We start from the raw sequence: 27,770 nt of genomic DNA, 5'->3' as shown, positions 1-27,770 counted from the left end.
GCTTGAATCTGCTGTATTTACTCATGTTTTACAAAGGGTTTAACCCGAGCCAGGCCTTACCACAATGATAATCATATCACAGTCATGCAGGTGTAGGATGATATTATTTCTATAACACACTGGTATCGGATCAGTACTCGGTATCGGCCGATACCCACAGCACAAGTATCGGAATCGGCATCAGGAAGGGAAAAATGGTATCAAAACATCTCTAGTTTCCAGACCTGACGTGTCACCCTGAGCCTGCATATCGTTGCTGGTGTCCCAGTCTGAAACATGCCATCCTGCTAAAATTGAAGCTTCTATAGTGGCAGGAACGTTCCGTTAAAGGGATTCCTGTGAAGCAGCATAATCAAATTTTGCAGCTGTGTAGAAATAGGTTTACTAAAAGCATGGTAAAAGATACAGCAGCCACCTTGATCTGATTAGGAATCTAAATAAATCTTCAGTAGATCATTGTGCGTGGGTTTCTTAGAATAGTTTTTTCATGCATTCATGGACTGGATGCAGTGTGACTTAAGCTGGATCAGACTACAGAGATTCAGGCCTCTTCTGATTGTCGAGGGAGAAATCTGGTCTTGAGACTTGGTCAGAACCAACGTTCGACCCAAATTATCGAGTAATGAGGCCGATTTCCAGAGCCTATCTTTGACCCCAAACTGTTCTCAGACCCAACAATTATCCATGTTTTAGTATTTAAAATCTGGATGATGTAAACATGCAATGCCACCAAATGCAATGCAAAAGCTTGAAGCTAACGTTAGTAGCTAGCATGCTACTGTTGACAGATATTAAAGATAAGGTATTAAACAGCTAAACTCTCACCTTAGATCTCTCTGAAGAATAAACAACCTGTGTTAACAACAGTTTCTCATCCAGACTTGTTTAGTTTTTCTCACTTCAAAGCAGCAAGTTGTTGCACTGTGTCAGTCTCTGTTTGTTTACATCTGCTTCCTCATGAGATCATGTGAGGAGCTGTGTTGATTTGAATAACCTGTGGTTGTGATGTGCCGTTAGTCAGTCTGAGCCTGCTGAGATTGTGAGCTGACCTCCCAGTCCTGGCTGCATGTTTTCAGTCTGTTGTCTTATCACTTCTGCTTATCCTGTGGGCAGGTTTTGGCCCCGTTGCCCCTTAGACTCCCTCCAACTTTTCCTTGCAGATGCGGTACAAAAAGCTTGTCTTTTTCTGTTCAGTTTGTAAATGCCATACAGGGACTGTTCTGTCCTTCATCATTTCTCCCACAGTCCGCTGATGGTCTTTCATCTCTCTCAGGTTTTCGATGGGAAGGGGCTTTGATCTAGTGTCCTATCAGTAACAGCGTGGGCCTCAGGCTCTCGTACTCCCTTGCTCCCTTGCTGTCTCACTCTGAAAACATATTGTCAGGGCGTGGTGGACAACGGAGTCCACCCAGCTGAAAAGCCTTTGTTTGTTGTGGTTCAGTGTAGCTTTGCCAATGGCAACTGCCTGTGTGGGTCTCTGAAATTCTTGCAGCAGTAGTGGTCTATTAAATTAGACCCTATATTTGCCGATGCTTTCAACCTTTCACATCTCAGATATAACCACCTGAGCTGCAGGGGGAAGAAAACAAACTTTACTTCCCATAACACTTTGAAAGGAATTTTCCCCCTCCACTGGAGATTGCACAACAGCACTGCAAACATACACACAAATAAAGCTTGTGGAGACTTCACCCTCGCATCCGCAATGTGCAGACACATCACATTTTTTTAATGCAGAGACAAGTTTCAAGAAGCAGCCAAATCCAGTACAAAAGGAAGATTGTGTGTTAAAAGTGGCATCACAAAAGTCTTCCTTTATTTGAAATGTTTGTGATAGTTAGCTTGTTCTCACTTACTGATCCATGGAAACTTCTCCAGTTCGGAGAGGGAAGTGAGAGATATCCTTGGGTAGCTAAGTCCTCTCTGCTCCCCTATCCTCTTCCCAGACCCCCATACTCTTCCTCTCTCCCTTCCATGGCAAACTTTGGCCTCCCAACCCCCTGGCCTGCCCTGGTTCCTGATTAGAGATGTCACAACAACGCCGGTCTGCTGTGGTATTCCTTAGAGGAATGTGCTGCCTTGGGTTCTGGTCTGTGCAGCGTATCAGGCCCGGCCGGCGCTGGCGTCCCCCAAGGCACACCTGTTGGTGCCCGTCACACCTGTTGGTGCCCGTCACACCTGTTGGTGCCCGTCTATAGGAACCAGCGCTGGCTGTGTTTCCCTCCCATCCTCAGCTGATCACTGACTGTAAACACTGGTTCCCCCACATGGGCCAACTAACTATGGCTGTGTGGGGAAAGGGAGCCATGCACACATTAATCCAAGGATGTAAAGAGAAATGCAGTGTTGGTGGCGGCTCTGCTTATTCCCTATGATGGCTGCAAAGTGGTGTATGATTACTACACCTTTTGGCATTTTGACACAATTATCAGACATATTACTAAGGAGGAAACCTGACGTCATTAATCCCTGATAGAGGAATAGACTACCTCTGTGCTTCTATAAATATGATTTGTTAACAATAGAGGATTAGATTATTATTATTATTAGACTATTTGGGGGCTGCTAGTATTCTTCTCACTGTGGCAACATGTAAGTTTACCATCTTCTACCAAGTCCTCTGGCTGTCTTCAGCATAGAGGTCTGACTCAGAACATATTTAGCCTAGCTTCAATTTAGGTTAAAAGTACAAAACAGAAACTTTACACTTTCATTTAAAATGATCATTTTAATACCTAGCACACTATAGGGCTGTTTTCACTACCGCGCAATGCCCGGAATAAGGCGAGTCTCACTCGCCGAAGTGCCCCTAATTTGATGACGAGCAGTCTGGAGCGGACTTTTGTCTGGACTTTATTAGTCCCTGTGGAAGAGCAGGGTCTTTATTCTCCCCTGAAAACAGCCTGGTTACTAGATCGCTAAGCGGGATGTGACGTAGTACTCTACAAAACGACAACACACGCCATTTGTAAAAGCCGGCGAAACAGTGTTCCCAACTTAGCGACTATTTTTCACGAAATCGACTGGAGACAAATCCAGCGACTCCTTCTTACTCTTCTTAACGAGCCAGCTGTTAGCGGCAGTTAGCTACAGTTAGCTCTGTAGCAGTACAGTGTGTATGTGCTGCTGCTGCAGGAGGTGTTAGCTTAGCGATCTCTGTTTGTTTACAACATGCACCAGACACTCTGAACACAGTTAGCTGTCACTATGATCAGCGGAGACCCTTTGCATAATTAGCCATGCTGCTTTCAGCTGCTGACGTTGTGTATCAACTGTATCAAGATCAGACGGGCACAAATAAAGGTTTTAGGCCCAGGGATCTTAACTTTAAACGGGTTCCAGGTCAATTTCCCTGATGTAGGTGAAAAGGGCCTTCTCACTGAGGGAAGTATGACCTGAATGCTTTGGGAGGGCTGGAATACTGAATGGCATCTCAGCAGCAGAGGAGTCACGTGACCTGGCTGCTATTTGTCTTTTGGTTGGCCTCAAGGTGGAGAATGATACTCCTAACAGCTGCGGGAAGCATTTCCGGCGGAGGGTTTTCTCCTCGGCCAAGCACACGGACGCCTAGTAATACACCAAAGCAGGGATGCATCCATAATGACTTCTCCACCACCAATGCACATTCTTAGCTTAACATTTTAAAATATGTGGAACTGTGCTGTTTACAGGGCCTAACTTTGACTGAGCCTGATCTAGTTAGGAGGCACTGGAACATGGTTAAATATATAAGGATTTTTATATCCTCTGGAGAAATGTGAAAGCATGATGTTTTCAATAATTCCTTTAAGTTGATAAGAAAAGTCTGTTATGGGTTATTAGCTGTAGATATGTTTAATTAGATTTTATTGCTGAAACAGCATCTGTAAGCAGGACCTGTAGGAGGTGTGAAGGCTTTAAAAGGCTTCAGAGGCCTGTTTTCCTATGTGTTAGGACCTGATAACACCAAGAGCGGTGGAGTGAACTGATGGAATGAACTGACCAAAGACAGAAGTGCTGTTAATGTCCCGCTGTCTGTGTGTTTCAAAGAGCATGATGACATACAGTAAGTGCATTTCGTAAGGCAATAAAGGGCGAAGATTTGGCTGGTGCATACTTGGCATGTCATCGCTAAGTGCCTGAGTGCAACAGTCTCATTGTGTTCAATTGCCTCGCAGCAAGTGTTGAGAGACAGTACTGCCACCCAAGCTCCAGCTCCAGCAGGCCGGAAGGTCAGCAGTTTGAATCCCCGGCTGGCTGAGTCTGTGAAATGCTGTCGCCTCTCTTAGTAGCTAAAGTGGAGCTGCCTCTGAGCAAGGCACTTGGACTAATGAAAAATGAATGTAGAAAGCTTTAAATGTTCAGAGGAAATGAGCCGTCGGGGCTGGAGGCTCCTTAAGAAGACACAGTCCTCCTGCAGCAGTCTCTCCCAGCTGCAGCTGGAGCCGGAGGGGATGTTGACCCCTTAGACTATTAGCAATTAGCAGACTGGACGCTAACAGTTAGCTGTGTAGCAGTACAGTGTGTATGTGCTGCTGCTACAGGAGGTGTTCACTCAGCACCGGTAGTGTTTATGATTGCTATGTTTATGATCAGCGGAGACGCTGTGCATAATTAGCCATGCTGCTTTGTTTATGGTCAGCTGCTGACGATATTAGGGTTGCATCCAAGCATTATTGTTATAGTTTTATTAATCATCTGAATATTTTCTAGATTAATCAATTAGCTGTCTATCAATCATTTACATAACATTGGAAAACAATGTTATATATTATCAAATGTCTTGTTTTATCCAACCCATAGTTCAAGATAACGTTAGCAACCATATATCGATATATTTTTAAATGTGACATGGATTTAGACCATGTCGCATATATTTTTGCACTGTGAACCTTGCTTCAGGCCAGCTGCGTTTTTTATTTAAGATTTTTTTTTAATGTGCTTTTTGATTTTAAAAAGATACTCCTGTTGTTATACAGTATTTATATTCACTTAAATAAACAGTTTCATTAAAATTACTTGCGACGAGTCATATTTGGATTCGACTGAACATTTGCTCTCACTTTGGGATAAAAATATCGGGATATATATCGTATATCGATATTCAGCCTAAATATATTGGAATATGACTTTTGGTCCATATCGCCCAGCCCTAATAGCAAGTAACCTATTGTTGTACAAAGAATCCAGTGAATGCATCATGGTGAAACCCCGAGGTTTGCAGTAATCTATTCTGGGACAAAAGTTAGTCAGTCTTTTTCAGACGAACGCAGGCGGGGAAAAAAAAACTATGAATGCTCTGAAACTCTCTTTCGGTTTGCAGGAAATATTGGGTGTGATCTTAGAGGGCATGCTCTGTTTGCATGTCTACATTGTTGCACCACAAAGAGAGGTGTGTGTGTGTGTGTGTGTGTGTGTGTGTGTGTGTGTGTGTGTGTGTGTGTGTGTGTGTGTGTGTGTGTGTGTGTGTGTGTGTGTGTGTGTGTGTGTGTGTGTGTGTGTGTGTGTGTGTGTGTGTGTGTGTGTGTGTGTGTGTGTGTGTGTGTGTGTGTGTGTGTGTGTGTGTGTGTGTGTGAGACTTCCTCTTGAAGGTGGGGCTGGAATGGGATTGACATGGAAGTTATGTCTGGTATTTATGACTTTTTGTATGCAGCGTTGTTATCTCAAGAACAAGCAGCATAAATGGATGCTTGTGTTACTACACCAGGTATTACTCAGCCTCCACACTGTTCTCAACAAGTTACTCGTGATTTTGAGTTGACATAAATTATATTTTTGATATATTTAACAGTCATGCGCTGCATGTTTTTCCCCTAAACCTGACAGGCGCATATGATGAATTGATATATGACAGAATTATAACCACAACAGAGTCGACTGAATAAGATAACTTCACATCTTCTCCAGTTTTACAGATCCTGGTTTGTATTGGTTTGAAGCTAAAGAACCCAATGGATTCTGAAACAGCCCAGTGCATGAATGCTGTGAGAGGCTGGAGCTGCTGCTCTGACACTGAATAATCAGTAATTGTGAATCATGGAGTGGAGGAATCTGCTGCCACGCAGCTGGCCAGTAAAGCCAAACAGCCTTAGATTTTCCGCCAGGAGTTTCTATCAGATCTGTTTCTGAACCTTTTTCTCTACCCTCTGCAGCTCTAACTGGTATCAGATCAGTTTCTTTAACTTAGCTTTCCTTCAGTTCATTGGTGTGTCTGTGATCTAATAAGATGAGCAGTGGTTGAGTCCATGCTCTCACTTTAGTAAACTTTAACATGCTTTGAATGTTTTGTTCCTGGTAAATGTAGTTCAGGGCTCCTTGTTCAACACTCTCCTCCACTTAACAACTCAGCTGGTATTTAGTTGTTTTTAGTAGCAGCAGGTTCACTCTGCCACATGTCCATGAGTCACGGTATGACTCGTTGTTGTGGATTGATTCAGGAGCGTCTCCACAGTGGAGCATCAATGAGCCACAGAGAACCTTCACTAGCTGCCTGCTGCGCCTTTATACACAAATCACACAAGCTGTTTTATTATCCTGTTTCACACCCCACTGAAAATACTAGAAATGCAAGTTGACTTTGTAGAAGTTGAACACAAATGTTGCTTCTACACAGATGACAATGATAACTAAATAATATTCAACAAACCTAAAAGCAGGACTCTAACTGAACCCATGGTTCTTACTCTAGTGTTGTTACTTGACTTCATCTTTGCTTGTGTTGTAATCACTTTCAAACGTACGTCGCTTTGGATAAAGGCTTCTGCTAAATGACATTGTAGAGTTGTAATTGTAGTCCTGCATACGAGTGGGCTGTTTCAAGTAATTTTGATTTAGAAGTTTCTGAATCCTGTTTGGCAGACCTTCAAACCTGCATTGACCGAATGATCATTTGTATCTGACTAAAACTTAAAGTGCCTCCTGTATTCTCTGGGCGTCCTCTGTGGCTTTATAATGACTACTGGACAGCTGGTGAGTGGGAACTTAAACACAAACACATAAAGAGCACTAGTCCTTAGAGATTGATGGCTACCTGCCCAAACCTCTGGCAGAGTCAACAAACACACCTACCACAAACTCAACTTAACAACACTTTATGTCTGGTCACTTTTTCTCACTTGAAAACTTGAGTCAGGGCTGGGAACAAACAAGAATTGGATACAAGCCCATTTTCTTTCACTGACGTTCTTAATTTGAAATTATGATGATGTAACATGTTTTAATGCCATACCTCTGGAATCCTTAACATCTCATCATTAACATATTCAGTTTTTAAAAAAACCTGCGGTACAGCATGATACATAATGAAATGTCTACCAGAAACCTCAGTGTCAGTAAGGCTGGGCGATATATCGATATAAAAGATATATCGATACATTTTTATATGTGATATGGAATTAGACCATATCGCATATGATACTGTGATCCTTCCCCCAGGCAAGCTGCGGCTTTTGTTTAAGATATTTTCTTATTTAAATGTGAACTTTATGGAGCTTTGATTTAAAAAAAAAAAAAAAGGTACTCCTGTTGTTATACAGTATTTATACACTTTCCCCCCTAGTGGAAACACGCTTATCTGTCTGGTTCTTCCTGGTGCTCACCAATAAAATCTCTCATCTGCATCCTACATCTTGCATCCAGCATGTTGCAGCGTTTTGTTTTGGAAGAAGAGTTTTCTCCAAACAAATTGAAATTATTGGATAATAAATAACAATATATGGAGCACAATGCCAATAACTGTGCAGTGTGTGGTCAGAGCCCTACTGCTGCATTGTGCTGCCTTTGAGATATAAAAGCGCTCAGACATGCATCCAACTGCTTTATACCCATTTTAAAGGTTTGCATTAGTGTTTTTTTCTCCCATTGTCTCTGCTTGGATTGGTTGGGTAAATCTCCACCCTCCTCTTGGCCTGTGGCAGTATTTGGAAGAATACTGCACTGCTTGCAATGAATGCCAACAATTTGTAAAGTGGTTGCCTCCTTCCAAGCACGCTATCCCAATAAGGTGTGAAAGTAATGTACACGGTCACATGGTGTGAATGCTCCTGCTTTGCTGAATGTTTTATGGCTGGAAAGTTTCCCTCTATCATGTAGGTTTAACTTATAGATTATACTCCACCTGCTCAATGAGAGTCTGTGTTGGGGCTTGTCAGCTCATTAATGTTCCTCAGCGTAAGGAAAAACACTGAGTCGTGCCTGCTGAGACCGCCATTTTTACATGCTTGGTCTTTCTTTTCACTTACTAATTTTTGCTTTGTAGATTGGTCGCACCCTCTTTTTTTAAATTAAATTTTCTTGGAAGAAACCATACAAAAGATTAGTGGTTTAGGATAAGGCTTTTCATGTTACTGAGGTTTCTATTTTAAGCTCAGGCTGTGGTCCTGACATATAATGCCTGAGGAGAGTAAAGCAGGGAGGAGGGCTCAGAAACATCTCACTAAACAGCTGCACCTTTGGCTACATTCATACCTATTAGAAGACTGTGAAAAAAAATGGGATTCTGATTTTTTTCTTCTTTTTTTTCTCTTGGTAAAATGTATATGGTGCAACACTTGAAAACACCTACTGCAGAGGTGGGAACGTTTTCTTTTCAGTGTACTAAATCACTACAATCGGTTCATTCAAAAGATTCATACAAAAGATTCGTTCACAGAATCATTCAGGGGCGGCTTTGGCTCAGTTGGTAGAGCGGTCACCCACAGATCGGAAGGTTGGTGGTTCGATCCCCGACCATGGCAGCTTCAGTGGTCAACAGAAGTCTCAACGCCTACTAAATAATAGTTTTTTCAGCCTCTGTAGCAGATAGAAATGAAATTCCAAAAGTATTATATATGTTATATCTGATCTCCCTCCGCTATAGTCGTCTTCCGCCATGATTTCAAAGTTCTGGAAAAGTCCCATGATGCATTGCGACACTCCCGCATGTATTCTGATGCATTTCATTGGCCAAGAGACCGAACATAGGTGGAAAAAATTACAAATACTACAAAACGACGTATCCGCTTTTCCGGCTTCAATGGTAGAATAACACAACAGCGCCCCGGTTTTAATGGTAGAAATGTGGTAATGCTTTCCCAGCTTAAACTGGTTAGGGTCTCTGCCCCAGTATGAATGTGTGAACGGGTGAATGAGTGCAGGCTGTAGTGTGGTAGATGTGTGAGCCATGTTAGTGCAGGTCCATTACCAAATAAACAACTCTTAGGAATAATCTTTTTTTTGTTGTACAAATCATTCACAAGCGATATATCGCTAATCTACTGGCCCACGTCATTTCCTATCACGTCACCAGTAGGATGTGATTAAAGTCGTGCTTTTTCATGCAGATAGTTGATTCATTTTGACAAACAGTCGAGGTGCTTTGTGCATGTTTGGTGCTGGGTCACTGCCTCATCCTCTGCAAGCCAGTCCGTCTTTAAAGAAATAAAAAAAATATAAATAAATCCTCTTGGTGATTTTTATAGCGTACATTCTCTAACATGAGTTGCATAAAAATTTCTGATTCATGAAACCTTGTTAAGGAAATAAAAATCCAGAATTATAATGCCATGTATAATTGTGGCATGTGGCATGAACAGATTTACTTCCTGATCTTTTTAACGGAGCATCTGCTGACGGTTTGCTGTGTCACTCAGCTTTGTGGCTTCGCTGGCACCACTCTGGTAGAAAACAAGCTTCCTGTGATCAACCATGGAGCAATGTTCTTTTGTCTTTACTGTGTCCGTGTGGCTCATGTTGTGACCTGAACGCTGAGCGATCTGTTAACTAAATAACAGCTAATAACAACTAACTAACTTATTTAGTGTTAACTCAATAACACTGTGTTGTAGTATGCGTTTCTGTATTTGACCTGTTGAAGGTGTAGTTATTGAAATTAAGATGTTGCTTGTTGGCGTTTTCCATTCAACTTGAAGTATGAATTCTAATTGCAGTAAATGACAAATTAGGTTTGCCACAATAAAGGGAGTGAATTAGGTTTGGGCCTTTTTACAGTATTATGTTATACCAGAGTAATTCTTTCAGTCTATTCATTAAACTGCATCAGCAGTATAGGGGACAGGGGTTTTTAGGGGGAGATAGCAGGTCAAATGCCACATAAAGTAGAAGGGATGCATCGTGCAACATTTAAAAATTGTTTGATTCTATAGACAGATGTTGCCACAGATAAAGCTTTGGACACGGTTAGTTGACTTACTCTGGATAAATAAGTTTTAAGAAATATGCCACATCATAAATAAAGTAGTGCAAAAATGCATCATTGGTTAAAATCATTCAAAATAGTTAGTAAGATCATTCTTAATCATTTTTGGCTTAAAAACCTTTGGGACCTTTCGGACTATTTCATTTTGTTAAGTAAAACTAGACGAAGGAAGTTTTGTTTATGGTTTAAGAGATGGCCACAGATTGCCTCTGTTGAGTTCAATGGAGAAACTAAATTACAACACTGCTTCCTTCAGTTTAACCAGAAAAACTCTGACCATAATACCATCTCTGCTGCTGTCACCTTATTGTGTGACAGAGTGAGACTGAAGGTGAAATCGTGTTTGTAACCCTGGGCTCTTTAATGCCAGCAGCATTGTAAGTAAGTAAAGTTTATTTATAGAGCACTTTTCACAGATAAAATCACAAAGTTCTTTACAGAAGATAAAAAGAAAGAAAAAAGATCGGGGAACTTAAGACAATTAAAACACAGTTAAAACACAATTTAAACACAATGAAAACATACAAATTATAAAATAATATCTACAATGCATGGTGGTAGTCTTAGAAGATATCTGGTCTTAAGGTGATTTTTAAAAGAGTCCACAGAAACAGCAGACCGTAGGGGGAGAGGCCACATATTCAGATGATCAGTTTTCCTTTTAATCAGCCTGTTGTGTTGATGAATGAGAAACATGGAGGAGGTTACTGCAGGTGAAAGGCTCCACCAGGGAAAACACACATTTATACTGTAGAAGCTGCTGGATGAGCTCAGCCTCCTGTTGAAGAGGAGGAGGAGGAGGAGGAGGAGGAGGAAGACGTAGGAAAGAGGGCGGAGTCAACTAGTGTCTGAGTCCACACACACACACACACACACACACACACACACACACACACACACACACAGAAAAGCAGCTTCACCTACCTACTGCTGTAAAATACTCTCCTTCCTACTTTTTACACTCAGACTAGCAGCGTTTAGAGGAAACAAACCGTTAGACTGGAGTCCATAGAGTAACCATAGAGCACAGAGCTCAGAGAGACTCCTCCATGTCTCAGACCTCCTGTTTCCCAGAATGCCTTGGGGTTGTTGGTGGACCTGGGGAGCTGGTGCCCTCGCCTGCTTCCAATAAACCACCAGCTGCAGGCTGCGGTGCTGAAGAATTTTTGATTTCCTGCACACACACTCCCCACCACCCCTCACACACACACACACACACACACACACACACACACACACACACACACACACTCCCCACCACCCCACACACACACACACACACACACACACTCCCCACCACCCCTCACACACACACACACACACACACACACACACACACACACACTCCCCACCACCCCACACACACACACACACACACACACACACACACACACACACACACACTCCCCACCACCCCACACACACACACACACACACACACACTCCCCACCACCCCACACACACACACACACACACACACACACTCCCCACCACCCCTCACACACACACACACACACACACACACACACACACTTGCACACAAACCCCTGTTTTCAGCAGCGGGCAACTAAAAGCCGAGCCGGCTTCTCTCAGTCTGATCCAGCTCTGTGCTCTGTGAGGCCTCATGGCTTCATGGCTTCATGGCCTCATGGCTTCATGGCTTCATGGCTTCATGGCTTCATGGCCTCATGGCTTCATGGCTTCATGGCTTCATGGCTTCATGTCTTCATGGCTTCATGGCTTCATGGCCTCATGGCTTCATGGCTTCATGTCTTCATGGCCTCATGGCCTCATGGCTTCATGGCCTCATGGCTTCATGGCTTCATGGCTTCATGGCCTCATGGCTTCATGGCTTCATGTCTTCATGGCTTCATGGCCTCATGGCTTCATGGCTTCATGGCTTCATGGCTTCATGGCCTCATGGCTTCATGGCTTCATGTCTTCATGGCTTCATGGCTTCATGGCTTCATGGCTTCATGGCCTCATGGCTTCATGGCTTCATGTCTTCATGGCTTCATGGCCTCATGGCTTCATGGCCTCATGGCCTCATGGCTTCATGGCTTCATGGCTTCATGGCTTCATGGCTTCATGGCTTCATGTCTTCATGGCTTCATGTCTTCATGTCTTCATGGCTTCATGTCTTCATGTCTTCATGGCTTCATGTCTTCATGGCCTCATGGCTTCATGTCTTCATGGTTTCATGGCCTCATGGTTTCATGGTTTCATGGCCTCATGGTTTCATGGTTTCATGGCCTCATGGCCTCATGGTTTCATGGCCTCATGGCTTCATGGCCTCATGGTTTCATGGCTTCGTGGCTTCATGTCTTCATGTCTTCATGGCCTCATGGCTTCATGGCTTCATGTCTTCATGGCTTCATGGCCTCATGGCTTCATGGCCTCATGGCCTCATGGCCTCATGGCTTCATGTCTTCATGGCTTCATGGCCTCATGGCTTCATGGCTTCATGGCTTCATGGCCTCATGGCCTCATGGCTTCATGGCTTCATGTCTTCATGGCTTCATGTCTTCATGTCTTCATGGCTTCATGTCTTCATGTCTTCATGGCTTCATGTCTTCATGGCTTCATGGCCTCATGGCTTCATGTCTTCATGGTTTCATGGCCTCATGGTTTCATGGTTTCATGGCCTCATGGTTTCATGGTTTCATGGCCTCATGGTTTCATGGTTTCATGGCCTCATGGCTTCATGGCCTCATGGCCTCATGGTTTCATGGCCTCATGGCTTCATGGCCTCATGGTTTCATGGCTTCGTGGCTTCATGTCTTCATGTCTTCATGGTTTCATGGCCTCATGGTTTCATGGTTTCATGGCCTCATGGCTTCATGGCCTCATGGCCTCATGGCTTCATGGCTTCATGGCCTCATGGCCTCATGGCTTCATGGCTTCATGGCCTCATGGCCTCATGGTTTCATGGCCTCATGGTTTCATGGTTTCATGGCTTCGTGGCTTCATGTCTTCATGGTTTCATGGCCTCATGGCCTCATGGTTTCATGGCCTCATGGTTTCGTGGCCTCATGGTTTCATGGCTTCGTGGCTTCATGTCTTCATGTCTTCATGGTTTCATGGCCTCATGGTTTCATGGCCTCATGGCCTCATGGCTTCATGGCCTCATGGCTTCATGGCTTCATGGCCTCATGGCCTCATGGCTTCATGGCTTCATGGCCTCATGGCCTCATGGCCTCATGGCTTCATGGCTTCATGGCTTCATGGCCTCATGGCCTCATGGCCTCATGGCCTCATGGCCTCATGGTTTCATGGCCTCATGGTTTCATGGCCTCATGGCCTCATGGCCTCATGGCTTCATGGCTTCATGGCCTCATGGCCTCATGTCTTCATGGCCTCATGGCCTCATGGTTTCATGGCCTCATGGTTTCATGGCCTCATGGCCTCATGGCCTCATGGCTTCATGGCCTCATGGCCTCATGGCCTCATGTCTTCATGGCTTCATGGCCTCATGGCTTCATGGCCTCATGGCTTCATGGCCTCATGGCCTCATGGCCTCATGGCTTCATGGCTTCATGGCTTCATGGCTTCATGGCCTCATGTCTTCATGGCTTCATGGCTTCATGGCCTCATGGCTTCATGGCCTCATGGCCTCATGGCTTCATGGCTTCATGGCTTCATGGCCTCATGGCCTCATGGCCTCATGGCTTCATGGCCTCATGGCTTCATGGCTTCATGGCCTCATGGCCTCATGGTTTCATGGCCTCATGGCCTCATGGCCTCATGGCTTCATGGCTTCATGGCCTCATGGCCTCATGTCTTCATGGCCTCATGGCCTCATGGTTTCATGGCCTCATGGTTTCATGGCCTCATGGCCTCATGGCCTCATGGCTTCATGGCCTCATGGCCTCATGGCCTCATGGCTTCATGGCCTCATGGCTTCATGGCCTCATGTCTTCATGGCCTCATGGTTTCATGGCCTCATGGCCTCATGGCCTCATGGCTTCATGGCCTCATGGCCTCATGGCTTCATGGCTTCATGGCCTCATGGCCTCATGGCCTCATGGCCTCATGGCTTCATGGCCTCATGGCTTCATGGCTTCATGGCTTCATGGCCTCATGGCACAGTTGAGTGTAATTTGGGTTCTGCACATAAAGTGTGGTTTGTTTCTGTTCTGGCTTCATTTGTTGGGCTCATGTGAAGCCTAGCATACTGACAGTAAATGGGTTGCCTGCTAGCATTGTCATTATTGTAATACATTTGAATTGTTTAAAGAAAATATAATATTTTTCTCTGTGATATTTTCATTGTGAGCACATAAACTGGTAATTTACACTCGGCTTGGCCTGACCTTTCCAGATGAAGTTATAGGATGTTTTAAGATGCACAACTGTTTCAAGTTTCCATTGATGACACAACTGCATTTTATCTTTAGTTTATTTTAGTTGGACATTAATATGGTGTGAAATCACTTTGATTCAGTGGCTCATAGCTATTGTGATGACTTGAAAAGCTCTCCTGTTAAGACTAGTCTCCTCTGTAAAGTTTCCATGCGAGCCTGTGTGTTCCTCTGCTCTGTGGGAGGCAGGTATGCCTGTGGTTCTGTGGTCTTTAAATCAAAATGAAATGTAAAAAAAATGTATGAATCAAGTTGCATTCTTTAAGAACAAGGAGTGTATAGAGTAGTTTTGCAGGAAAGCATGGTAGGAGGTAGAGTAGCAGCCCCTCTGTGGGACTGCACAGCTGATAGCATCTACATTATTAATTATTATTATTAATTACATTACATTATTATTAGCCCAGCAACTAATCTTTCAACATTATATAGTCCAACAAATCTCAACAGTCAACATGTAGTTGCACTGCAAAAAAAGGTGTTTAGTCTAAAAACCAGATCAAACAGTAAATCTGAGGGAAATGATCTTGCAGCATGGACAGATAATTTACCTTGACAAGATTTATTAAATTAAGATTATTAAATCTAGAAATAAGCATGTTGAACACTTAAAATAAGGAATTAACTCTTAAAACCAGATAAAGTAAAGCTGCCAGCAGTGATGAACTGGCCCGAGCAGAGTGACCTGATGATTATTTGGTTCTTACCGAGATAAAAAAAATACTTTAGATTTAGAAGTGTTAGATCATTTATCTTGTTTTAAGAGTTAATTCCTTATTTTAAGTGTTCAACATGCTTATTTCTAGATTTAATAATCTTAATCTAAGAAATCTTGTCATGGTAAATTATCTGTCCATGTTAAAGATCATTTCCCTCAGATTTACTGTTTGATCTGGTTTTTAGACTAAACACCTTTTTTGCACTGTGGCTTAGATTGATTTTGCATTGTTCATGCATTCTAGGATACATGTGATAAATACATGTTTGACATTTGGAATTGACTGATTATCTATTTCTGCCAGTCTTTCTTCAGTTGTGTAACTGACTCAGGATATTATCTTTGTGTGAGAGTCATGCCAGTAACTGGATATTAGTCCTTTGAGTACTTGAAGCAGTTTGTATGGTCTGTATGTTGTTCAGCAGCATTATTTTGAATGTGTGTGTGCACTAAACTCTCACCAGTGAGTCTGTCTGTTGCTTCTCTGGGAGACTGGGCCGCCTGCCAGCACCCCTCAACATCATCCACTGCCAATTAGTCCCTTTATTTGTTTAAATTCTGCTGGACCAAGACAGTTAGACATTCCATGCAGCGCTGCTGCTCCTTAAAGCTGCAGAGGATGTTTCTGATTGAAGGTCAGATGGGAATCTCACTGTTTCCACTGTATTCAGCCTTCATCATATTATGACCATTTCTGCAAATTCGTTGGAAGATTTGGTTTGAAGAGATCACTACTATCCCTCACAATCCCAATCAGAGCATCTAGTCCAGAGATGGGCAGCTTAAATGCTGCAGGGGGCCACAGGGCCACATATAGGAGCAGCACTGAACCAGATATGATGAAACTGACATTTTAAATATGTTTACAGTGCAGTAACTTATAATTTTCCATGCTCAAATGCATGTTTAACAGTATAAATAGGAATACAAAAGGTTTGAAGCAAATAAAAAATAACCACTGACTCTGATTTATTTATTTCCAGTGCAAGAACAGCAGACCAACATTAATTGCAAGAAGTAATTTTGTGCATTTTTACACTGTATTTTTAAGATTTCATGCTCAAATGCATGTAGTTGTACTGAGGGCCACTTCAAGTGAAGTTGCGGGCCGTATGCGGCCCCCGGGCCTCCAGTTGCCATCCCTGGTCTAGTCTTTGCAGGCTGAAAGGAGAATGCATGACATTTAGTTGTGTGATTTGTCCTCAGTAATGTGTAGCCTCTTTGTTTACAGCAGCTAGCGTTGTGGGCTATCTCAGTGGCCACTAGCCAGGTGCTGCGCTGATATTTCTGCCAATGGCTCCTGGATTATTTATACATTTTATTTAGGCTTTAATTGATTTGGACGTTTGTTAGGTGCGTTCGCTCTTGAAGAGTGAATGAGCCCATTGATGCAGCATGGCAGGTCTGCTACTAGCAGCAGAGAGTGGGCCTGTGGGTCAATGCTCTGGCTCGCTGAATAACTCCAGCAATAGAAGCTTTGTGTCTATCTGTGCTGGCAGCCAGCGCTGCCTCAGGCTGTTCCACCAACGCTGCCTCAGGCTGTTCCACCAGCGCTGCCTCAGGCTGTTCCACCAACGCTGCCTCAGGCTGTTCCACCAACGCTGCCTCAGGCTGTTCCACCTCAGGCTGTTCCACCTCAGGCTGTTCCACCAGCGCTGCCTCAGGCTGTTCCACCTCAGGCTGTTCCACCAGCGCTGCCTCAGGCTGTTCCACCTCAGGCTGTTCCACCAGCGCTGCCTCAGGCTGTTCCACCTCAGGCTGTTCCACCAGCGCTGCCTCAGGCTGTTCCACCAGCGCTGCCTCAGGCTGTTCCACCAGCGCTGCCTCAGGCTGTTCCACCTCAGGCTGTTCCACCTCAGGCTGTTCCACCAGCGCTGCCTCAGGCTGTTCCACCTCAGGCTGTTCCACCAGCGCTGCCTCAGGCTGTTCCACCTCAGGCTGTTCCACCTCAGGCTGTTCCACCAACGCTGCCTCAGGCTGTTCCACCTCAGGCTGTTCCACCTCAGGCTGTTCCACCAGTGCTACCTCAGGCTGTTCCACCTCAGGCTGTTCCACCAGCTCCACCAGCTCCTCCAGGGACACCAAGGACCAACGCTGCCTCAGGCTGTTCCACCAACGCTGCCTCAGGCTGTTCCACCAACGCTGCCTCAGGCTGTTCCACCAACGCTGCCTCAGGCTGTTCCACCTCAGGCTGTTCCACCTCAGGCTGTTCCACCTCAGGCTGTTCCACCAGCTCCTCCAGCTCCTCCAGGGACACCAAGGACTAATGCTGGCCTCAGGCTGTTCCACCAGCTCCACCAGCTCCTCCAGGGACACCAAGGACTGATCTGCCCCCCCACACATGGCCGGCTGCAGGCCTGTAGTTGCGTACAGTGAAGAGGTGTGGACCTTTTTGTTTTTGAAGCCAGGAAACAATCTAACCACACTGTTGACCTGTATCTGGGTCAGCCGCCAAGTTGTGAATTTCCTTTCCCACAATGGTGGAGCTGCTCATTCTGCTGAATGATCCTGAATGCTGCCTGTTGTTCTCAGCCTGAGCAGCCATGTCTCCTCTCTGCCTGTAATTTAAACAGGTAGACGTAAACTGATCATGTATTAGTTTTAGAAGCGGCGTTTGAAGTGAAATCACTTTCTGTATTTAATCTGCCGGAGGAGAAAGAGCTTTCCTGGAGGCTCTAAACATGTAACCTGAGATATGAAAACTGTTCTCTGGCTCTCATGCTGTGTTCTGGTCTTGACACAGTGTGGTGGCACAATTGCAACACTATGATATCCTTGTATTGAGACAGTGACTGGCCCAGACCCAGATGTTGATGAGCTCTCTCTTTCTCCTGGGCTTTGATAACAAAGAAAAAAGAGTGTAAAATGCTTCTCTGTTTCAGAGCAACAGTGTTGCCTGGGGCAAGTAAAAGGCCACATTGCTCTAGTGAGTTTAGCAACTCACTTGCCCCATCAGGCGATTGATAACATTTTGAAAAAAATAATGAAAACATTGCTTTTTCTAGATGAGAGTAGCTTCCACTGTGTTACAGATTTCTTATGATACAAAAACTAGCTGACAACTTTGGTAACACACACTAACAGTAAGTTAACCTTGTGCATTAGAAGAGTAGTGATACAAAAAGTGATCCACTAAATGAACAATGTGAGTATATGTGTAACTATGTTTGTCTTATTTTGAAGGTTTAACTTTAAAAGAGTTGTTAGAACCACCAGATTACATTACAAAATCATATATTTTAACATTTGAGACTTATTAGAGCCACCAAATAATAATTTCCATTGGAAAAACACCAATTTAACAAAATAGGATCGTTAATATTTGTGTCTTTTTTGTCAGGTTTTGAATTGGTGACAACATATAAACACCTTCTAATGACCAACATGGGTCAGAAATCACCTTGTGCATTAGGAGCGTAGTGATCAAAAAAGGGTTTTTAATCAAAAAGTAAGAAATGAAAACTAAAAATTAGGATGTATGATGATCAAAGCAAGATATTTGAGGAAAACCTGGAATCCTGAATGATGAAATTAATTTATTGCAAAGATATAAGGTTGTGCATCAAAGGGTTAAGCTCCGTCCAATCAGAAGCCTCCATCTCTCTGATAGGCTCCTACGGTTGACGGTAGCCAAATGGCCCTCTGTTATCTTATATATACAGACGTTTACAAAACCAATTTACAACTTTTCAGTTATGGCATTACACATCCTCATAGCTGAGATAAGAGTGAAGCACAGCTGCTCAGAAATGAGAGGAATGAGGAGAGTGAGATCTGAAGAACTCTCTTGACTTTTCCTCATCATTAAATAAGTGTAAAGTGTAAATAATGTTTTGGGTTGTGTCAGTCTTCAAAGTTCACTTTCTCTGATGTGTTTAATGGTTGTCAATGCTTCTCTGTTGCTTCTCGACTCTGTATCACTCTGCATTGATCACTCCTCACCAGAACAGGGTGTGCTTCATGTGTCACAATGTTTTGAATGGCAGATCTGATCCTCCCACAGGAAGATGTTTCGAAAGCGTGCGGTTAGAAGAAAAGTGTGGGAGAACACAAAACATGGCTGTCATGCACGTACACTTCAAGTTCTCATGACGTCCTGTTCAGTGTCACCTTCTGTCTGAATCTCTAGTCCTTTATGGGAACAGGGTAATGTGGCTATGCCAGATTAAACCCATGAACTAGCTGTTTTAAAACCTTTGTGTGTTGAGCAAGGCTTGGCTGCTGCAGTGAAGCTGCACAGTGGCTGGTAGTAAAACCGTGCGGTTGCCTTGGCAACGTCCCAGGTGTAAGTACAGCTTGTGTGTAGAATGTGGAGAGGAAACTGGCTGAACACCTACCAGCCTCTCGTTCTTCTCACCAGCTACCATTACACCAAACATACATTCCCTCTGCCAGTTTATTAGGTACACCTCTAAAACTAATGTCGTCTAATTCTCCTTCTTGCTTTGAAAAAACACATAACAGGAATTTTTGTAGAACTAGAAAAGGGAAATGTTTTCTCATTGTTTTTCTGCTTTCTTATTCTGTTGAACTACTGTGGAATTTGTATAGTTCAATCGAGCAGTTTGGTATAATTAATATAATTAAAGTCGCTTTGAATGTTTCCATTTCTGGCCTAATTTAAGTCTTTTCCTAGTGTGCAGCAAGGTTATTATTTAGTTAACGAAAATTAACGAAATTACGAAAACTAGAATTGAAAAAACATTTTCGTTTACTGAAATAAAAAATAAAAATATTGTTTTTTAAAAATTCATAATTAACTGAAACTGTATTGTGTGGTTGAAATTAAAAAAACTAAAATTATAGTGAAAATGTCCTTAGTTTTCGTCTTTGTCAACTTTTTAAAATGTATTCCTGCTTTGTGGGCTTCAGGGAGAAATTACCGTAATGAACCATGTTGGCTGTAAAGAGCAACTTCTCAGTTTTCAGAAAACATTTTCCCGATAGTGTAAACCGCTCAGTTATTATCAGTTATTATGGTAAAAGTGTCGCCGGCACAAAACTCTGTAAACTTTGGATGTTGTGCTTTCACTGTGAAAGTCTTCAATTCAACCATCAGATTACAAATCACATTTTTTTGCAGCGGCTGCAGAATACATGTAGGGAAACACTTCATAATGCTTTCTGGTTGATATGAAATATATTTCTTTAGCTCCAACTAAATATCTGCTGGTTAGTGAACATGCAGGAACACATGTTAATATGTTTACTGAGACTGGGATGAAACACTACAAATTTATTATGACATCTTTGAATCTCACACCCAAAACATAGCAAACAGTGAAACTAATGAAAACTAAACTAAGCATTTTCAGAAAATAAAAACTAAACAAAAATTAGCAGACTCACTCTAAAAACTCATTAAAACTAACTGAATCTGAAAACAAAAATTCACAACAAAATTAAAACTAATGAAACATCCAACAACTATTCTAACTATTATATGTGCAGCAGCAGTGTTTGTTCAGAAGCTGCAGCAACATAAAGCAGTAATCTGTCCTGGCTCTGTGGATCCAGAGCACTGAGGAAAACACAGATCGCCTCATTGTGTACTGACTTGAACTCCAGATCTATTAGTGAGTTGCTCAGTGTGTGCAGGAAGTTTGCAGTTTGCCATTTAGGAGAAACGTGTGAGACGGTTTATAGCCCTGCAGCTTGTTTTTGTGCAGCGTATCAGAAATAAAGCAGAGATTCTCAGGAATCAACTGTTCTGCAGAGCTGCTTTACTTTGAGCTCAACAGATCTTTATGAAAAGATTTTCCTCCAGACCGGTCTACTGTCCGCCTCCCTTCTTTTAATAAGTGAATGTTGATGTTAAGATCAGTTTTTTTCACTCGGAGGTGGTTTCCTCTGCTGCCTCCTGAAATGAATGCCATCTATTCTCATTGACGAGCTGTGAAGTTTATATCTGGAAGCTCCCAGGCTGCATAATGAAACGACAACCTCAAACGTCTGATGAATGTCTTGATGAGTTGACTTGCATAGACCGCGTTGGCTCTTTCTACTTGGACACGCTGACTGTTTTATTGAATAACGACAGAACCCATCCTTCTCCAGCTCATAGGACTCTATGCAGACTCCCTTCTGAGTGTGATGAGAGAAAGACGGATTCTGTTTGTGTTGTTTCTGTTGAAAGCACGTTCTCATCAGCTGTTTTCTCTTTTCTTCTGTCTGACTGTAGAAGATGTTTAAGATGAAGGCGGTGAGCTGCCGAGACTGACGCCGCAGAGCGCTGAACAGAACCAGCAGTCCTGACCCGGCAACATACGAATGGCCCAGGGAAGCCACCAGATTGACACTCAGGTTTTGCATGACCTGCGCCAGAAGTTCCCTGAAGTCCCAGAAGGTGTTGTCTCCCAGTGTGTTCTGCAGGTGGGACACCACAAACATCTGGTTTCTGCCATCGTGTGTCTGAATGATATGCATCAATAATAGCCACACTGCAAAAAAGGATTGTCTAAAAACCAGATCAAACAGTAAATCTGAGGGAAATGATCTTGCTGCATGGACAGATAATTTACCTTGACAAGATGTCTTAAATTAAGATTATTAAATCTAGAAATAAGCATGTTGAACACTTATAATAAGAAATTAACTCTTAAAACCAGATAAATTAAAGCTGCCAGCAGTGATGAACTGGCCCGAGCAGAGTGACCTGATGATTATTTGGTTCTTACCAAGATAAAAAAAAATACTTTAGTTAGTTCAACATGCTTATTTCGAGATTTAACTTTATTAGATTTTAATTTAATAAATCTTGTCAAGGTAAATTATCTGTCCATGCAGCAAGATCATTTCCCTCAGATTTACTGTTTTTATCTTGTTTTTTTAGACACACCAAGCATCATCCTCTGAATGCTGGAGGTCTGAACTTTGTGGCTGTAAAGTTACACGATGCTGATTATCCTAGAGGTCTCAATACAATGACTATTAAGGATATTATGGGGACAAATATGATCACACATAAATAAGATTGGGTTATTTGATCCAATTATGTAGAAATATTTAAATACAATAGGCGCAAATAACACATTTAGTTGTTTAATGCATGAGAACAAATGTGGGTTTGTTTGTTTTTTGCTTCAAACTGCATGATGTTAGCATAAAATAGGTCTGTCTGTAAAGAGGAGACTTAACAAGGTTATAATGGTTTTTGATTTTTCATTAGTTTTAGTTTTAATTTCGTTGTGATTTTTTCTTTTCAAATTCAGTTAGTTTTAATTAGTTTCTAGAGTGGGTTTGCTAGTTTTAACTAGATTTAGTGTTTTTATCTTGTTTTTAGACACACCTTTTTTAGTTGATAAATAATTAGGAGCGTGTTTAGAAACCATCACATAGTTAATAGAATATTATTATCATGGTCACAATCTTTAATCGCAACATTAACATGTTCAGGTTTGTCATGTGACTTAATTGATTGATATTGAAGAGTAAGTTTATCTCCTGTCTCTCTTCTCCTCAGAACAACAATAATCTCGACGCCTGCTGTGAATACCTGTCCCAGGTGAGTCCGGGTTACCTGTACAGTGAAGAAGGAAACCTCAGCTTTACTGACGACAGCTTCAGGCTCCACAATCACATGACCCAGCTGAACCTGGGCCTGCAGTCTCACAATGTGCATGTGTCCCCGGTTCGGGACGGCCTGAGAATGAACGGCAGCCGGACTCTGGCCCACAGCCTGAGCGACGGGCCCCTCCAGACCAGCCAGGCCCCCAACCCTGACTTCTTCCAGCAGGAGCCCCAGTCGGCCCCGGTGCAGGGGCCCTCCAGCATCAATGTGTTCGGTGTGATGGAGCCCACACGCAAACCGCAGCCCCCCCAGCACCTGGGCCTGTACCCGCTGGGGGTCAAAGGGTCCAGCATGGGCCAGCCGGCGCCGCGCTTCAACCCCATCACCGTGACGCTGGCGCCCAACATCCAGACGGGGCGCAACACGCCCACGTCCCTGCACATCCACGGCGGGCCCCAGTCGGGCCTCGGCAGCCCCCAGGGCAACTCCATCTACATCCGGCCCTACGTCAGCCAGTCTGGTACCAGCCGGCAGAACCAGCAGCAGGGGGGCCGGGCCCAGTACAGCCCCACCTCCCAGCCCCAGCAGCAGATCTACCAGATCTCCCACCCCTCCTCCCTGTCCGGCTCCTGGTCCGGCCCTCAGCACGCCTCCTCACATACCTCACAGCACCAGGCCCAGGGCCACCAGACCTCCCACGTCTACATGCCCATCAGCTCCCCCACCAACCCCCAGGCGCCCTCCATCCTCCCCACTGGGAGCCAGGCCTCCTCCTCTGGCGTCTCCTCCTGCTCCTCCTCCTCCACCTCCTCCGTCATGCCCACCTCCCTGTCTACCATCAGCCAGTACAACATCCAGAACATCTCCACGGGCCCCCGGAAGAATCAGATCGAGATCAAACTTGAATCTCCTCAGAGGAGCAACTCCACAACCACGACCGCCCTCCTGCGTACGAGCAGCGGGCCGCGCTCCTCCTCCACCTCCTCCTCCTGCCCTTCCTCCTCCTCCTCTTCCACCGGGGTGGCTACTGTTCCCACCACCCCTCTCTCCATCGGAGGCCCCGGTCTGAGCCGCAGCCAGCCCACTGTTTACATCTCCCCCAGCCCGCCTTCTGCTGCTAGCACCTCCTGCGAGGAGGCGGTGGTGCCGGCCGGCTCCCGCTCCCAACCCAAGTTTTACATTTCTGCCAACGCCTCCGGTGACGACAGTGGTGGCAGGAACCCTCCCACAGTCTACATCTCAGCCAACCCTCCCCTGCAGGGGCCCTCGGGGGCCAGGAACATGGGGGGCCAGGTGAGCATGGGCCCCGCCTACATCCACCACCACCCTCCTAAGTCCCGCGCCTCCTTAGGAGGAGGAGGCACGACTTCCTCCCCCCGCGTGGTGGTGACTCAGCCCAACACCAAGTACACTTTTAAAATCACCGTGTCCCCCAACAAGCCTCCAGCTGTGTCCCCTGGAGTCGTGTCCCCTACGTTTGAGCCCAACAACCTCCTCAGCCTCCCGTCGGAGCACCACTTCGTGGAGCCGGACCCGCTCCACCTCTCGGACCCGCTGTCCCCGCTACGCGAGAGGCCCAGCGAGCCGCGCAGGCTCAGCATGGGCTCCGACGACGCAGCGTACACTCAAGGTGAGCAAAGCTCTAAGAATACTATTTACTATAAGAAACTATGTTTCATCTTTATTGAGCTTTTCATATAACAAAAACAACAACAGAAAAATAAATACAAATATAAAGCAATCGGCTGGAGAAACATGGATGGAAGGTTATGTCATGTATTAAAAAAAAATAAAGCTGTACAGTTTCTGCTCCTTCGCATATATACAGTCTAATATTATTATTATTATTCTATTATTATATATACAGCATGTCATTATGAATAGCCACATTAATAATAATATAATAATAATAATAATACATTACTCAAAGCAGCACAGACAGCCCCAAAAACGAACAAACAGAGCTTTCTTAGACAAAAACAACCATAACAACAAGAACCACAGGGAGGAGGCCATAACATGCATACATTAAAAAAGAGAGATCATATATGATACATGGAGAGAAGTGGGGGAGTCCCACTAGAGACAATATATTATTATTATTATTATATATTATTACACAGAAGCATCTTATTATCTCACTGATGGTCCAGCAGTTAGTCTGGTACCAGTATCAGTCAGGAATGGACCAGATTCTATAGAAAGCTTCAGTCACATCTGGACCGATATGTTAAATATTCCATGGGTAACATATCAAAATAACTTTATGCCATCCAGCTATAATAATAATAATATAATTATTGTCGGGGTTTACAGTCCATCCACTCCAGCAATATGTTCTTCCTATAGTAGAATAGAGAAGAGTCTTTTGAAATATAGATAAGAAATTTGACAGAGGAATATACTTAAAAAAATATCCCGGAGAGGTTTAAGTTTCTATTAGTTCATAATCAATAGTTTCTTATAAATAAACTCATTACAAACCCTTTAAAACTCTTTATACAATATTTATTGTAGTTATCATTGCAAAGCATTGTTGACCCGTTTTTTAAAGCTGTTGTCTCACATCAACTGGGAACAAACAGACAGAAACGTCCAGAAGTGGTTTCCATTGTGAACTCTGATGTCTTGTTGAGCTGTTTGCTTCAGTTTATTGGTTGTTTAGTGCTCAGTGACGAGGCAGAAAGAGTTTTTAGACCATCTGAACTATGAGGGATCTACTCTGCAGGTTTCTTGCTAACAGCACTGAGTCTAAATGCTTTTTCCATCGCTTCCTGCCAAGAAAGTCATTTTACTGTAAAGTATACTGTGATTTAAAACGTCTCTTTCCATAACATTGACTGTAATCTGTTTCTGAGCCAGAGTGTGTATCCTTGCTGTCATTAATGTTAGTCGGTGTAGAAACACGACTCTGTCGTCTCCATGAGTAGATAAAAGACTCTAGACTCTACACTAGATAAAGGTGACTCTCATTGTGATGACTCGAGAGTCTTCCTCACTAAACGCTGTTTGCTCTGACGACCCTGATCTGATCTGCTGGATTCTGTAGTGTGAGTCAAATGTGTCAGAGCGCTGCGCTGTTTCCTTTTTTGGGCTTTTGACTGTATAACGTGTGAGTCACTGGCTGCTGCATGGTGACTAGCACCAAGAGGGGCTTCACAGCTGGCTGCTGCATGGTGACTAGCACTGAGAGGGGCTTCACAGCTGGCTGCTGCATGGTGACTAGCACCAAGAGGGGCTTCACAGCTGGCTGCTGCATGGTGACTAGCACCAGAGGGGCTTCACAGCTGGCTGCTGCATGGTGACTAGCACTGAGAGGGGCTTCACAGCTGGCTGCTGCATGGTGACTAGCACCAAGAGGGGCTTCACAGCTGGCTGCTGCATGGTGACTAGCACCAGAGGGGCTTCCCAGCTGGCTGCTGCATGGTGACTAGCACCATGAGGGGCTTCACAGCTGGCTGCTGCATGGTGACTAGCACTGAGAGGGGCTTCACAGCTGGCTGCTGCATGGTGACTAGCACCAGAGGGGCTTCACAGCTGGCTGCTGCATGGTGACTAGCACCAAGAGGGGCTTCACAGCTGGCTGCTGCATGGTGACTAGCACCAAGAGGGGCTTCACAGCTGGCTGCTGCATGGTGACTAGCACTGAGAGGGGCTTCACAGCTGGCTGCTGCATGGTGACTAGCACCAAGAGGGGCTTCACAGCTGGCTGCTGCATGGTGACTAGCACCAAGAGGGGCTTCACAGCTGGCTGCTGCATGGTGACTAGCACCAGAGGGGCTTCACAGCTGGCTGCTGCATGGTGACTAGCACTGAGAGGGGCTTCACAGCTGGCTGCTGCATGGTGACTAGCACCAAGAGGGGCTTCACAGCTGGCTGCTGCATGGTGACTAGCACTGAGAGGGGCTTCACAGCTGGCTGCTGCATGGTGACTAGCACCATGAGGGGCTTCACAGCTGGCTGCTGCATGGTGACTAGCACCATGAGGGGCTTCACAGCTGGCTGCTGCATGGTGACTAGCACTGAGAGGGGCTTCACAGCTGGCTGCTGCATGGTGACTAGCACCAAGAGGGGCTTCACAGCTGGCTGCTGCATGGTGACTAGCACTGAGAGGGGCTTCACAGCTGGCTGCTGCATGGTGACTAGCACCAAGAGGGGCTTCACAGCTGGCTGCTGCATGGTGACTAGCACCAAGAGGGGCTTCACAGCTGGCTGCTGCATGGTGACTAGCACCAAGAGGGGCTTCACAGCTGGCTGCTGCATGGTGACTAGCACCATGAGGGGCTTCACAGCTGGCTGCTGCATGGTGACTAGCACTGAGAGGGGCTTCACAGCTGGCTGCTGCATGGTGACTAGCACCAAGAGGGGCTTCACAGCTGGCTGCTGCATGGTGACTAGCACCAAGAGGGGCTTCACAGCTGGCTGCTGCATGGTGACTAGCACTGAGAGGGGCTTCACAGCTGGCTGCTGCATGGTGACTAGCACCAAGAGGGGCTTCACAGCTGGCTGCTGCATGGTGACTAGCACCAAGAGGGGCTTCACAGCTGGCTGCTGCATGGTGACTAGCACCAGAGGGGCTTCACAGCTGGCTGCTGCATGGTGACTAGCACTGAGAGGGGCTTCACAGCTGGCTGCTGCATGGTGACTAGCACCAGAGGGGCTTCACAGCTGGCTGCTGCATGGTGACTAGCACCAGAGGGGCTTCACAGCTGGCTGCTGCATGGTGACTAGCACTGAGAGGGGCTTCACAGCTGGCTGCTGCATGGTGACTAGCACCAAGAGGGGCTTCACAGCTGGCTGCTGCATGGTGACTAGCACCAAGAGGGGCTTCACAGCTGGCTGCTGCATGGTGACTAGCACTGAGAGGGGCTTCACAGCTGGCTGCTGCATGGTGACTAGCACTGAGAGGGGCTTCACAGCTGGCTGCTGCATGGTGACTAGCACCAAGAGGGGCTTCACAGCTGGCTGCTGCATGGTGACTAGCACCAAGAGGGGCTTCACAGCTGGCTG

At 44.9% G+C, this 27,770-nt stretch overlaps 1 protein-coding gene across 2 annotated transcripts in view; it reads left to right on the top strand.

Moving 5' to 3' along the window:
* Window positions 1-27,770, top strand: part of tab2 (TGF-beta activated kinase 1 (MAP3K7) binding protein 2) — a 51,530-nt gene that overhangs the window by 13,818 nt on the left and 9,942 nt on the right. The window contains exons 2-3 of one of the 2 annotated variants that reach the window (XM_059356247.1): window positions 21,435-21,622; window positions 22,713-24,390. In XM_059356247.1, coding sequence (XP_059212230.1) covers window positions 21,521-21,622; window positions 22,713-24,390 — 1,780 coding nt within the window. In that variant the 5' untranslated portion in view covers window positions 21,435-21,520. Of the gene's footprint in view, window positions 1-21,431; window positions 21,623-22,712; window positions 24,391-27,770 lie in introns of both variants that reach the window. The other variant, XM_059356246.1, reaches the window with a different exon arrangement.

This window comes from Centropristis striata, chromosome 18 (assembly GCF_030273125.1).
Source record: "Centropristis striata isolate RG_2023a ecotype Rhode Island chromosome 18, C.striata_1.0, whole genome shotgun sequence".
Taxonomy (NCBI): domain Eukaryota; kingdom Metazoa; phylum Chordata; class Actinopteri; order Perciformes; family Serranidae; genus Centropristis; species Centropristis striata.
Note: the sequence above shows the minus strand (reverse complement) of the source record. Positions and strands in the feature narration are given on the sequence as shown.